Genomic DNA, 14701 nt, shown 5'->3' on the forward strand with positions numbered 1-14701 from the left:
AGTTAAAAGAAGCAATGGGGTAAAGTCTTTTTAAAGGATAAACAGCTACCTGTTGTTGCCTCTAGGGTGGAGAATGGGGGAATTGAGACATAAGAGGAGGGAGAACGTTTAGCCTTTTGTACCTTTTGAATTTTGTACCATGTTCATGTGTTATCTATCAAAAAAAATTTAATATACTTATAAAAGAAGAAGGAAATAGTAGGTACTTTAAATTTTCCCTAAAGTCCACATGAGATATACATACCCTGTCTGTTTCTGAGAAAATCTCCATTAACTTGAAGAGTCTAGCTCATTATCAGAACTATTAACTACCAAGAGAGTAAAACAGGTAGCTTTGACTTCGGAGCTCTTCCTTTTCAGTTTATTCTTTTTCCTATGGACGGTTACATCCCTATGATCTAGCTCCCTTTTTTCCCCCACAAAGCCCCTCTTTTTAACGTGAAAGAATATTCATCATACCCTGAACTTCTTCATAGCTCTTCTCACAATTGTAATTAAATTATTTAAGTGAGTAATCAGATGTTTAATGTATGCTCCAAGAGGGAGAGCCCATAGCAGCCTTATCGACCATTATATTCCCAATTCCCAAGATAGTACCTGACACATATAGGTGCTTAGTAAATCCATGTTGAATTAAATTGAATTGGCTTTATATTGTGCAAGGCTTTAGCACTTGATGCAAGCCCAACAAAGCATCATGAGGACACTCTACCCCACTAGGAAAAAAAAAATTGACTCAAGATTTCCAGGGTGTTTTCCTGGTAAACTGTATTTCTTTCTAGGTCTTCGTAGGCTTTAGAAATTTTCTGTAGTGGGGAGCCTGGGTAGTTCAGTCAGTTAAGTGTCCAATTCTTGATCTCAATTCAGTCATGATCTCGCAGTTTTGGGTTTGTGCCCCACGCCAGGCTCTGCACTTACAACACACAGCCTGCTTGGAATTCTCTCTCCCTCTCTGCCCCAACCCCTCTCCAGCTCACTCTATCTCTGAAAATAAACTTAAAAAAAAACTCTAGAAACTTTTGTAGTAACTGATTAGAGAAACAGATGCTATATTAAATGAGTTTGAGGCTATGCTTTAAAAAGTAAGGCTACATTGGGGGCGCCTGGGTGGCTCAGTTGGTTAAGCATCCGACTTCAGTTCAGGTCATGATATCATGGGTCATGAGTTCGAGCTCTCTGCTATTGGATCATCTGTCTCCCTCTCTCTCTCTCTCTGCCCCTCCCCTACTTGTGTACTCTTTCTCTCTCTCTCAAATAAACATTTAAAATTTTTTAAAAATAAAAATAAAAAGTGAGGCTATAAAAATGAAGCTGAAAAGTAACTTCCCTTCATCACTATTAACTTTGATTGAAAACCCTTCCTTAACAAGCAAGTCAAGCCATAATGTTCCCTACCCCATGACAGTACCATTCCCCCTCCCCAGCACAAAAAAATCTTATAAATGGTCACACTGCAAGGCTGGTTTGGTTCATTTTTCCACCCTACTCCCTACAGCACTACTAGTCCAACTATTTTAGACATTGGAATCTAGTCTTCTGAGGACCCTCAGTGAACATGACAATAATGCCTCCACCAAATTCCCTTTGACACTGGTTAATATCTACTAACAGTAATATCATATGACATACCCATTACATTGATCTGACTTCGGAGAATATCTAACATAACCCCATGTGTTCCAAAGAACAAATACCACCAGCATAATGACAGGATATCTGCTGAGAATGTATATTACATCACCAACTCCTCCCTGCACACCATTACACTACACCCACCCCAAAGGGATTAAAAGCTTTGGTCACTTTCACTACAGAGCTATTCAGGACAGAACTAAAGGGCATCAGGTTGACATCTTTCAAGAAGCATTCATCAAGAAGATAATCAGAGGGCACCTGGGTGGCTCAATAGGTTAAACATCTGACTTAGCTCAGGTCATGATCTCATGGTTCATGAGTTTGAGCCCTGCATCGTGCTCTGTGCTGAAAGCTCAGAGGCTGGAGCCTGCTTTGAATTCTGTGTCTCCCTCTCTCTCTGCCCCTCCCCCACTCACACAGTCTCTACTTCAAAAATAAATATTTAAAAAAAGAAGATAATCAGATAAGTTAACATGATTCAAGTCATCTATGCATACTGGACATACCAGTTTGATTTTCCCCTTGCCTGCTCATCCAGAATAAAGACTATTTGGCTCTAAAGTTTATAACAGAACCAATTTAGGTTGCTTGACTATTTGAGCAAGATAGGTACAGCCCAGAAAATAGAGAACGATAAAACCAAGAGGAACTCTAAAGCTTACTGACCCAAACTCCAATTTTAAAAATGGGAAAACTCTGGCTCACAAAGCTAAAGATGTATTCAATGCCATACAGCAAACCAGTGACAGAGTTGGAACTAGCAACCAGGTTATTTCTGTGTCAAGGTAGAGATGGCTCCACTAAGGATATTCAAGATCAAATTTGCCTCAAAGATGGAATCAACCCATCCTTCCAGGAAAGCACTTATCACATAGGTGCCCCAGTTGTCAAAGCAAGAGCTGAACAAGCACCCCCAAAAGGTTTACCTTACTATAAACATCTAAAACTCTTGTCTTTAAAAGTATAGTATATAAGAAAGTAATTTTTTTTTAATTTAAGACTATACAAATTATATTATTTCTATTTATCAACCTAATGTACATTTTTAGTACAGAATGCATCTTTTGCATTCTTTTAAAACATAAGTTTTCATTAGTCCTAGACAGCCTATGTATGTGTGGTTGTACATGTATATGGGTGGGCTTAGGGAAATTATTTTTTTTTCTGACATCTGTTTTATATATACAAACATACATAAAGTATGTTATCCTTGGTTTTTGAAAGACTAATATTGTTTAATTTTTTTCTATTTAAATACTGACCTGTACATTAAAATAATGTGAAAATTTACATAGGGATAAAATAACTTCCTATAATTGGGTTAGTCATTCCTTTCCCAAATGATTAAACTACAATATGCGATGCAAAAAAAAAAAAAAGTCATGGAATGTTAGAGCTGAAAGTGAGCTTATAGATCTCCTGCCTACCCCTACCTTTGTAAAGCTGCAGACCTGGGGCCCCAGCAAAATGACTTCCCAAGGTCACAGACCCCATTGGTAAGAGAACCATACCCAACTATCTAGTCATCATGTCTAGAGTTTTTTCCCATTATACTATCATTCTGCCTCTGCTCATTTGCAAACAGTGGCCAGTAGTACTTCCCCAGAGAAGTCTCTATCTGGAGACTATTGTCTTTCATTTCCCTAGCCCATTAGTGTCCAAGACTCATAGACTAATAGAGTTAGATCACCTAGCTCTGGAGTTGCAACCTGATTAAATATAGGCTGTGGATGTATTTTATCACATTTTTTTTAAAAGAAGGTAAAGTCCATTTGAAAGGGGTGATATTTTACCCCAATCACTCCAGTCCTATTAACCCATGTCCAACAGCTTTATACTTTTCTGTTTTCTCCTTGGCCTCTGACCACATTTGAGCCTATGATCCCTGAATCCAGATCGAGCATAATTAACAGCACACCAAGGTAAACCTAGTTGATGGAAATGTGAAATAGGGCATTATGTTCTACCATTAGCTATTTTCAGTGCCTTACCAATAAAAATCCATTTGGGGTTTTTAGGTTAACTAGTTATATCAAAGGTCTGCCAACTACCACCAGTGAGACAAACCCAACCTGCTGCCTATTTTTGTTTGCCACCCCCCCCCCCAGCTGAGCTGAGAATGATTTTTCTATTTTTAAATAGTTGAAAAATTCAAAAGAAGAATATTTCATGACATATGAAAATTAACTGAAACTCATGTATCAATGTCAATAAATAAAGTTGTATTAGACCACAACCACTTTCATTTCATGTACATATTATCTATGGTTGCTTTTTCATGACAATGGCAGTTAAGTAATTTCCACAGAAACTGTATGGCCTGCAAAGCCTAAAATATGACCCTTTACATGGGGTGCATGGGTGGCTCAGTCAGTTGAGTGTCTGACGTTGGCTCAGGTCATCATCTCGAGGGTTGGGGGTTTGAGCCCCGCATTGGGCTCTGTGCTGACAGCTCGGAGCCTGGAGCCTGCTTTGGATTCCGTGTCTCTCCCTCTCTCTGTCCTACCCCACTCATGATCTCTCTCTTTCTCTCTCTCTCTTCTCTCTCCCTCTCTCTCTCAAAAATAAATAAGCATTAAAAAAATTTTTAAGGGCACTGGGTGGCTCAGTCGGTTGGGCGTCCGACTTCAGTTCAAGTCATGATCTCACAGTTCCTGAGTTCGAGCCCCACACCAGGCTTTGTGCTGACAACTCAGAGCCTGGAGTCTGCTTCAGAATCTGTGTCTCCCTCTCTCTCAGCCCCCCCCCACTCTCACTCTGTCTCTCTCTCAAAAATAATGAGCATTATAAAATTTTTTAAATAATTTTTTTTCAAATATGGCCCTTTATAGAAGAGGTCTTCTGACCCCTGAGCTATATCAAAGAGAATTTAAAGCTGCCAATTAACTTCTAAAAGTCACAAATATTTGTGTGGAGTTGCTCGCACCCTACATGTCACGCTCAGATGAATCTTCCTAAAGCACAGCTCAAACCATGCCTCTCTCCTACCAAAAACATCTTTATGCTATCTACAAAGGAAAATCTGAAGTACTTAATAGGTTCCTGCACAGTCAAGTCCTCAACCTTCTATTCCAACCTCATCTCCCAAAACTCCTTCCTGCACCCTACATATTGCAGATGACTTGAATTATCTGCTGGCCCTTTACATTCTTTATATCATTCCTACTACAAGAAATCCTTGCCCTGAATACAGTCCAACACAGCAAAATAAGCAGGGCCTTTAGAGTCAGGTCTGGGTTCTAATTCAGACTTTTGCCCCTTTTAGTTGAGAAAGTTACTTAATACCTCAGAACTTCAGTTTTTCTCATCTATAAAATGGGAATATAATCCTTACCTCATAAGCTGTTATGATATTTTAATGCCTGACACATGGGAACAGTTAAACAAGCAATAAGTGTTATTAATTCTGCCCAATTCCAATGCTACTTCCTCCTTTACTTTTCCTTGTCCTCCCACCAAGAAATAAGCTCTCCTGCTAGTGTCATGTGCCACAGTAGCCACCTGTTCCACTCTTATGACTCTGATCCATATCTATGATATACATGATAGTGAACTCTACCCATGTCTTGTCTCTCCTACTAGTCTAGGAACTCTCTCATGGCAGGATCCATCTATGACTTACTCTGCCACACCTGTGATAGCCCTGAGAACACTGGCTTGAATACAGTATGGGCACAAGTATTTACTGAATGAATGGTATGTGTTCAGTGAACTATATATAGCATTTATTAAGTGTATTATATTGCACTGTGATATAAGAAAGAGCCACATCACTTGTTCTGAATAATACCTAGTGTGAGTGCTTAGAAAATATTCAAACATCAGGGACCAAACTCCCAACAGAAAAACAAAGGACAAACAGAAAAGCAGGAAATACATTCACCTTTCAGTGATGATGTTTTTATTTTCCATTAGTTTATGTTATAATCATCATCTTGTACTCCAACAATTATAAATGGATCACATTTAAGGGGGGGAAATAAACCACTTCCCCAAGGGAGAAACGGTATTATTCATAACATCAATGACCTATGAGTACAAAAGTAAATGTAAATATTCAAAAGGGACCTACATTTAATGAATAAATCATCACAAACAGTTGTGACTAAAACCTCATCTGGAGCTCTGTACAAAATCAGACACAAGCAGAATAAACATAGAAATCAAGTTCCACCCAGGTTAACAACTCTAACAAAAACTGCAACTAGTTTTTGCAGCACAATGCACCAAGTTTCATTGGTTCCTAGGAACACTAGCCATTTGATTTGATAGTCAGTTTAGTAAGTTAAATATAAAGGTGTCTATAATTCTTCATGACTTTAATGCCATATTCCAACTGCCAAAACAAATCCCCACATATGAATACAAAATTAACTGCTGACATATGCCAATAAATGAAGGGAGTGACATTTTCCAATAAGATGACAGCAAAAAATATGCTTCCAACTACTTCTGCTTATGCATTTCCCTTCAGAAACCTCATTAAAAATACACATTCACCAGCAGATACATTATTAGCCTAAAGACATGTTATCAACAACTTCCAATGCTTAGCTGTTTCCATTTACAAAACACTTTCATAATCTATTTACTCCCTTGAGTCTCACCACAACCCTGTGAGGTGGGTATAATTCCCCCCATTTAACAGATAAAGTCAGCAATTTGTACCATCTTATCCCAAGATGGTGAAGCCAGGTCTTCTAACTCCAGCTCTGGTGTTCTCTTTTCCTATTTCCTCCACACAAAGCAAAAGCATACCTTTGTTTTGCTTCCCCACTTATTCTCAGAAAGCTAGCACAGTGTGAGGAAGTAGAGTGGGAGTATCAACATTACTGTGGTCAAGACAGCAGGAAACATCCCGCTTGTGCCTCTACCTAATCATGTTTTTAGAATTGTGCAACTTAAAGGAAAGAAATGGAGTGTGGGTTAGCTGCTTTGTTTTATTTCCTACCTGTCCTATTTTGGCTTTCTATGTATATTCACAAACAGAAAACCACCCTGAATATCCAGAATATCCCATGGGCTAAAATGATTTCTTGGATCTTCTACCCATCTGCAAAAGTTTAGGCCTGCATAATTATTGACTCTTACCACTCTTAGTCTCAGAAAAGAAGGAAGGAATAAAAACCATGACTTGCCCGAAGCTTACAAAAATTTGCCCTTCCTCAAATGTTTTATTGCACTGTTTATTTTTTCTTAAAAATCTGAATCTCTCTGCTGTGCCTTAGCAGGTCACTTTTTAGCACAAACACTTTCTGCTTAGCATACACTTCTCAAAACCATCCACTTCCTGGGGCTTATGACAAGCTATATTTGACTGCAGAGGCTACACCAAGCAGTTTATCACAGTAATTGTTTTTAATCCAAATATTCTCCTCTTTCCTTTTTAATGAGCCCTCAACCTTTCTAACTACTTTTGTGGTATAACCTGCATACCTTTAACCTCTCAATAAATTTGATTAAGTGGCAACATACTCCAAAAGCTGGCCTAGAAGTCTCTAAGGACCAGTATTTCAAAATTCCCCATCTTTAAGGTGCTGCCAAGAGTGTGCTCTTATTTAGACCACAATAGTACAAAGCGTTAAATAATCAAGCTCAATCAAGTGACTGGCAGGAACTTGGACAATTCATATATTCTGACCAAATGTGCAGACAACACCAGCAGTGAAAGCGGACTCCCAGGAGCAAATCAGTAAGAGCTGCATAAAAAAGCAGTAACCACTGCCTTTCTCCCTGTTCTTCATTGGCTGTATTTGCCTCAAAGGAGGTCACCACACTGGACTTAGACACAGTCTTTTGGGGATAAATCCATTCAGAAAAAAGTTATAAATATATAGGACATATTTACAAGTAACTCTGACCAGTGACTTTATTTTTCGCAGTCATTTTTCAGCCAAGAAGGGAAAAAATGATCACTCCACCCAATCACTGCCCCCCCCATTCTTCTGGGTACACTCTGGCACAAAAGGCTAGCTTGCTTGCACTCCTGTCAGGAATGTTTATTATTCTTTCTCTTACTCTAAGTCTTCTGCCAACTAGCAGAAATAAAAACTCAACAAGTAGGGAAAGGGGGTAGGGTCCCACAGCTGTCAGCTGTGACCACTGGGAAAGCTAAGTTAGGTGAGATTCCTGCAGACCAGTGGCTCTTAACCCTGGCCCTATAATATGCTCCCTGGGGGGGCTGGGATCCTTGTGTCAGGTGCTAGGCAGGTCTTTATTTCACCCCCAAGCAAAATGCAGTGGAATGTGAGGCCATCCAATAATTCTGAGCTTAGACTGACTTTGACCAAAACCTTAGCTCAGTAACTTAAAAAAAAAAAATCACTGGGGCAAAGGTGCTTTCCTTAGAAAACAAGTTGAGATAGGGAATTTTTTTCTGCCCCCATCTGTATCTGTAGCGACTACAGGCTGGGACAAATCATTACTCAAGCTGCCGGCCTCAATCCCCTCCTCTCTAGGAGGTGCTAGGGGCAGTTCCTTGGTCAGCTTGGATGTCTCTTTACCCAAACATGAGCACTAAACATGTCTGACAGTACAGGCAAATTGCCCCCTCGGAACAACCTGCCAAGTAAGAATAGGTGCAGAGTAAGAGATTCCTTGGCACAGGTACAGATCCTGTCTTATAAGGTCAAGGCCACTAAAGGGAAAGGCCCAAAGTTCTAGTTACAGCCACCACCCTCCACTTCTACTGACCCCACTGCCGAAGTGTTCAGAAACCCATTCGCCTAAGAGAACAGGATTGGGAATCACCCTGAATCTTCCCTTTCCCTGTAGTGTCGAAGAGCTTAAAGGCCAGAGTCACTGGCTCAAGGAAACGGCTCATCCATCGAAGCCTTCCACTTACTTCTCATTGCGCTGATAAGCGCGTTGCCATCTTTGATCACGTCCTTAATGAATTTATTGGTCCTCTCCAGCTCCAGCTCATAACACTTGAGCCTCTCGCGGAAATCAGGGCTGTCCAGGTAGCAGTCGCTGAACTCCAGCGGGGGGTGCCCCATGGTTCTGATGGCGAGGGTTGAAAGAGAAGAAAGACACAAAGACCAAGAGCATCAGCGACACAGTAGAGGGGAGTAGATGGGAAGGATTGAGTGTGGGTCCCGCCTGGGAAATTCTTAGCCTCCCTCCCTTTGGAGGACAGGTACCTGTTCGGTTGAGATTCCCGGGTAGAGCCGGCTGGCCTGTACCGGAAGCGGGAGGCCAGCAATTGCTTCAGGTGACACGCAAAGCAAACTAATGCGGTCCGACCCGGGCTGGGTTCTTCTGCCTAGCAAGCAGCATGCCCCCAAGGCATTGCCTCCCCAGACAGGCGGCCCAGCTTGCCCCCGGAGAGCAGCGGGATCCTTCCAGAGCAACTGCAAACGTGACACTTCTGCCCGCCCAGGGTGTAGGCTGTGGTGAGCACGGGGGCTGGAACTCTCCTCTCCTCGCTCCTTGTTCCCGAGCTAGCTGAAGATTTCCTTTGCCGAACTCCGCGGGCAGCCCTGATTGTACTGTCCCCTCCCCCTTCTTAAAGCCAGAGCTGCCGCCCAACCCCAGCGAACCCTTGTGCCGAGCCTCAGCACTCCGGCTCCTTCTCCAACTGTTCTCCACGCACCCTGGGATTGCGTTACCAAAGTGTTCTTGCTCCCAAGAGTTCTTCCTGGTCCAAGGGAGCCGGCCTGCTGTCCTGTCAGTCTCCGGACGGGTTAAGCCTAGGAGGCAATAAAACGTAGCCTTCCACCCTAGACACCCGAGAGGGAAGAGGAGGGCGATATCACTACGCACAATAGCTGCAGTAGCCCGGCGCTTCCCTACGGAAACTGGGGAGCCGCCGGCGCCCTGGGACTCCAGCTGGAAAGCGTGGCGGCCTGGGAGATGTAGTCTTTCCGTTTCTCGTCCCATGACTCCTCCCTGCGATCTCAGCACCACTCAGCCAGGGCGGCGGCTCTCAAAGCAAGACTTTCCCAGCCTGCCCCAGGTTCATTCCTCAAGCCCAGCCTCGAGGGGCAAGTGCGCTGCTCTGGAGCTTCTAAGTGGAAAGTTTCCAAAAAGAGCGAGAGAACAGGGAGGCATCAATGGTGGGAGGCCATCTCTCACTTCCCATTACTTGGCTGTATTTTTTTTTTCCCTTGCTCTTTCCACCCTCCCTCTGAGGAAGCAAGTTCTTTTCCTCTTCCCTTGCCCATTTTTCCTGGTTCTAGTGTTCTAACCCCCATGAGCCTTAGACCTGAACAACCTGAAGGGTTGAGTGCTACTCTAGCATCTCATTGTTACGCTCAGAAATCCCCTGCCAAAGGAAAGACCATACTTAGGAGTTCACTGTTTTCTGAATAGGACCTCAGAATATGGTTTTGTGACTCAACTCACTGTATAGGTTTTTCATTAAAGCACATGATTTTCAATGTGTAAGTGGAAAATCTAAGAAGAGGTTGTTATAAATTGTCTTACAGCTTACCCAAGAGATATCTTGTTCATTGTCCAAGGTAGAACTGAGGCCACTGTTACAGGCCAATGCCTTGAGATCAAAAGTAGTTACGTGTTGGAAAATCATGTGTACATGGGCAAAAGGATCCATTTTTATTTTGAAGAAGTGTTTAGATTACATTGCCCTGTGATGAAAGCCAGGAAAAGCCATAACTGAAGAGAGTTGTAAATAGAGTAATAATGACCAAGCCACCTGTATTGCTGTTCTATTTCTTATAGTTCTATCTTATCTTATGGTTCCGGAAGTCAGAAATCAGAAATGGACCTCACTGGGTCAAAACCAAGATGTCTCCCACTGCATTGCTCTGAAACTGACTCTCCTGCCTCCCTCTTTCACTTATAAGAACCAACCAAATAACACAGGATTATCTCCCCATCTCAAGATCCTTAACTTAATCACATCCACAAAGTTGTTGTTGTTGTTGTCCTTACCCTGTAAGGTAACATATTCACAAGTTCCAAAGATTAGGACATGGGCATATTTGGCAGGAACATTCTTCTGTCCGCAAACCTATAATCCTATAAACCCACTTCATTAATCCTCAAAACAATCCTATGAGGTTAGTATTATTATTATTATACCCATTTAAAGATACCTGAGTTGGGGGCGCCTGGGTGGCGCAGTCGGTTAAGCGTCCGACTTCAGCCAGGTCGCGATCTCGCGGTCCGTGAGTTCGAGCCCCGCGTCGGGCTCTGGGCTGATGGCTCAGAGCCTGGAGCCTGTTTCCGATTCTGTGTCTCCCTCTCTCTCTGCCCCTCCCCTGTTCATGCTCTGTCTCTCTCTGTCCCAAAAATAAATAAACGTTGAAAAAAAAATTAAAAAAAAAAAAAAATAAAGATACCTGAGTTGAAGAGAAGTTAACTGACTTGCCCAAAGACACACAGCTAGTTAAGTGACAGTTTTTGAACTTGAGCTTAACCTGGCTGGTTCTAGAGGCACTTTTAGCCACTGTACTATACCACAGTATAATAGAGTCCAATGAAGAAACACCTTCAGAAAATTAATGAGTAGCCACATCCCAGCGAAGGATTTTATTTCCTACTCCTTTTACCTTCATGAGAAAATGCCAGAAATGGGCTTTAAAAACACCAATGCACATACTAAAGAAGGTGCCCACTAAAGAGTATATGGTCTCTCATTCTACCAAGGTTCCTTATAGCATTCATTCACTAATTTGACAAGAATTTATTGCATATCTGCTATAACAAAGTCTGTACCTGGTTTCATCACTATAATCAATACCATTGATATTACTGATGTTAGGTACACTCATGCTTGTCTAACTTCCTATATTCAAAGTGTTTGTATAGTCTTCTGTTTTATCCTTTATCCAGACAATGAGGCTAAAGTGCAGAGGAAAACAAATGCCCTGTATCAAATACCAGATAAGAAAGAGGGTTAAAATTTGAATTCAGTCCTTCAAATATTAGCTGCATTAATTGAGCATTATCCTAGAAGCTTTTCACAGATTATAACTCACCCTCACAACAACCCTAAAGGATTGGGATCTTCAAACTTTTATCCACATAACCCGTAGAAGAATTTTGAGAAGCTATGTACTACCTCACATATTTTTAGGTTGACATCTAAATTTTTTCATCATGTTTAAATAGTTGCAAAAGGTATAATATCTACCATACTATACATATGGACAACTTAAAATAAAACTGTTATATTACACTTTCATTGGAGGGCATCTGGGTGGCTCAGTCGGTTGAGCGGCCAACGTCGACTCAGGTCATGATCTCATGGTTTGTGAGTTTGAGCCCCGCGTCGGGCTCTGTGGTGACAGCTGAGCCTGGAGCCTGCTTCTGATTCTGTGTCTCCCTCTCTCTCTGCCCCTCCCCGACTCATGCTCTGTCTCTCTGTGTCTCAGAAATAAATAAACATTAAAAAAAAATTAAAGGTTTTCATTGGTTTCTAAATACCAGAGCAATTTGATGCCTACTATCAAACATTAAACAGGAAAGTGTAAACTTTCCTTTAACCTTCAGAAAACTTACATTGTTTCTTTTTCTTCTTGAAATCAAATGTCCATTGCATTCTCCGCACAGAATTGTATTACAATATATTTTTATACTTGAAAGTCTCCTATTGATCACCATATTGAATTTCTCTGCAAAACAGACATGTCCATAAATAGATATTGAATTATTTTTATTTCCTTGTGATCATAGGCTCCAAGTATAAAAAGTTTTCTAGACTGAATTACAATTGCTATTGTTATTCATACACAATACATAAAAATAGCATGAAATTTTTTTCAGATCTCATAAATTTTATTTGTAGCAACAAACCTCAAATAGCCATTATACAATTAGGGTATCCTGAAAACCAACATCAAGGTCATAAACCCTTCTGTCAATATGAACCATAGAATAGGATTGTGCTGCTATCCTTAGGATATCTTGTTTCATGGATCAAAGATTTGAGTCAATTAATTACCTTACATTATTTGACTGGGTAAGTTTGGTCATTCAGGGTTTTTTTTAAAGTTTTTTATTTAAATTTCAGTTAGTTACCATACAGTGTAATATTTGGTTTCGGGTATACAATATGGTGATTGAACACTTCCATACAACACCCGGTGCTCCTCATAACAAGTGCCCTCCTTAATGCCTATCACCTATTTAATCCATCATCCAACCCACCTCCCCTCTGATAACCATCATTTTTTTTCTCTGTAATTAAGAGTCTATTTCTTGGTTTGCATCTCTCTCTCTTTTTTTTCCATTTGCTTATTTATTTTGTTCCTTAAATTCCACATGAGTGAAATCCTATGGTATTTGTCATTATTAAACATAAAACATAAACTTTATTGGAAATGCAGGTCTTAGTGAGGTGGATGGGGAAGGGGTAATTATAGGGCCTCAAGTTAAAGAAGATTCCTGGACATCAATTTGTGAAATTGTTGCTTTGCTTAGCACCAAGAGTTATTTACACCCTGGGTCAATATACCATAGTAAAATTCTTGACCTTTGAAAAGTATGCTTTCATTTTGAGAAACTTGGAAAAGCAAGTGGGAAAGACAAAGAGAAGATGAGTTCTCAGGCAAATAGATTTTTTAGGAAACAGTACTAAAGGATGTTGAGTATTTAGAAATTGGTCCTCTTTCGGCTGTCTCAGCTTTGGTAATTCAGGATTACCAAAACTTGAGAGGACCCAAGAGGTCCTTCTGTAGGTAAATGTACAAATAAGCTGTGTTATATCTGTACAATGGAATTTCATTCATTGCTAATAAGAAAGGAGCTATCAAGACAAAAAAATATGAAGGAAACTTAAATGCATATTAGTTAAAGAAACCAATCTGAAAAGGCTACGTACTGTATGAAGCCAACATTATGACATTCTGGAAAAGACACAACTATGAAGACAGTAAAAAGATGGTTTGGGCCAGACGGTGTGGAAAGGGAGAAGAGAGATGAATAGATGGAGTAAAAGAGGATTTTTAGGGCAGTGAAAATACTATGTATGCTGCTATAATGGTGGATACATGCCATTATACATTTGTCCAAACTCATAGAATGTACAACACCAAGAGTGAACCCTAATGTAAACTGTGGACTTTGGGTGATTATGATGTGTTAATGTAGGTTCATTAACTGTAACAAATGTGCCACTCTGGTGGGAGATGTTGATTATGAGGGAGGCTGTACATGTGTTGGTGGAGGGCTTTATGGGAAATCTCTGTACCTCCCTCTCAATTTTGCTATGACCTTAAAACTGATCTAAAAATAAACTTTGTAAAAAATATTGGGGAATACAAATCCCATTTTCCCTATTTCTTGTATGTAAAGATAACACCACCTCTAATACAGGACAGAGTCTTAATACAGGGCAGAGATGAGGAATCACTCTATTTTAGCTGTGATGCTGTGGGAAGAACACAGAGCTTCGAACAATATAGGTAATACAGAGCTGAAATATGGTCTAGCTCCACCCCTTAGAATCTCTGTGACCTGAGTAAGTCATGTATACTCTCCTTGAAATAATATATTCGTAAAAAATTTTTCTAAGAATTAACTATAGTAATGTATGTGAAAGTGCCTGGAATATAATAACCCCTCAATAAATGTTGGTTGAGTTCGAAGCTTTTTCATTGCTCTTGTTCCAATGAACAGCATCAGAGGCAGAAAGGAGTGAGATTGCTCACAATAATATTCCTAGAGAAACATTACTATTTATATAAAACCACAACTTGATCCCTGTTCGTCATCATTATAGGAAAACAAAAACAAAAACATTCTCAGAGGAAATTTACACTTCACCTAACACAGAAACTCTATCCTGATTTGTGGTCTGGTTAAATATAAAGCTTTCTCAACTTTTAGGACATTCAAAGAGTCCGCAGCATAACAACACAGCCAAGACTCCCTTTCAGGTTTTAAGAACCAAAACCTGAAATCCTGGAGTTAATCATTTTAGTGGATTACTCTAATGTGGAGTTGCAGGACAGCTATAAGTCTCATCAGCTTAGGTTCATCCAGGATAGGAGCTTATCAGCTTGATGTGTCTATCTGTCCTTCATGCTGGAATCAGAACCATAACCGTTAACCCAAAGAAGCAGATCAGCCTCTTATAAATTTCAAATTGTTTTCACAA

At 40.5% G+C, this 14701-nt stretch overlaps 1 protein-coding gene across 3 annotated transcripts; it reads right to left on the reverse strand.

The window, feature by feature from the left end:
• Positions 1 to 5513: 5513 nt before the first annotated feature.
• Positions 5514 to 9531, reverse strand: LOC121025254 (uncharacterized). 3 transcript variants are annotated; one of them, XR_005787991.1, is made up of 2 exons: positions 8778 to 9531; positions 5514 to 8637 (listed from the first exon to the last, which is right to left on the reverse strand). XR_005787991.1 is itself a non-coding variant. In XM_040467713.1 (2 exons), exons 1-2 carry the CDS (start codon positions 9514 to 9516, stop codon positions 8442 to 8444), a joined length of 483 nt encoding a protein of 160 aa, XP_040323647.1. In that variant the 5' UTR covers positions 9517 to 9531; the 3' UTR covers positions 5514 to 8441. The 3 variants fall into 3 exon arrangements, 1 of the variants encoding a protein (XP_040323647.1); XR_005787992.1 differs by having other exon boundaries at positions 9246 to 9491; XM_040467713.1 differs by having other exon boundaries at positions 9230 to 9531.
• Between the last annotated feature and the right edge of the window lie 5170 nt (positions 9532 to 14701).

The sequence above is a fragment of the Herpailurus yagouaroundi genome, unplaced genomic scaffold (genome assembly GCF_014898765.1).
Source record: "Herpailurus yagouaroundi ecotype Mexico unplaced genomic scaffold, PumYag 67569, whole genome shotgun sequence".
Taxonomy (NCBI): domain Eukaryota; kingdom Metazoa; phylum Chordata; class Mammalia; order Carnivora; family Felidae; genus Herpailurus; species Herpailurus yagouaroundi.

Bases quoted from the DNA above. Each gene is read 5' to 3' on its own strand.
- LOC121025254 (XM_040467713.1), bottom strand. From the start codon at position 9,516: ATGGGACGAGAAACGGAAAGACTACATCTCCCAGGCCGCCACGCTTTC. The intron at 8,638-9,229 runs GTGCGTGGAGAA...CCTCGCCATCAG, and splicing joins TTTGGTAACGCAATCCCAGG to AACCATGGGGCACCCCCCGC.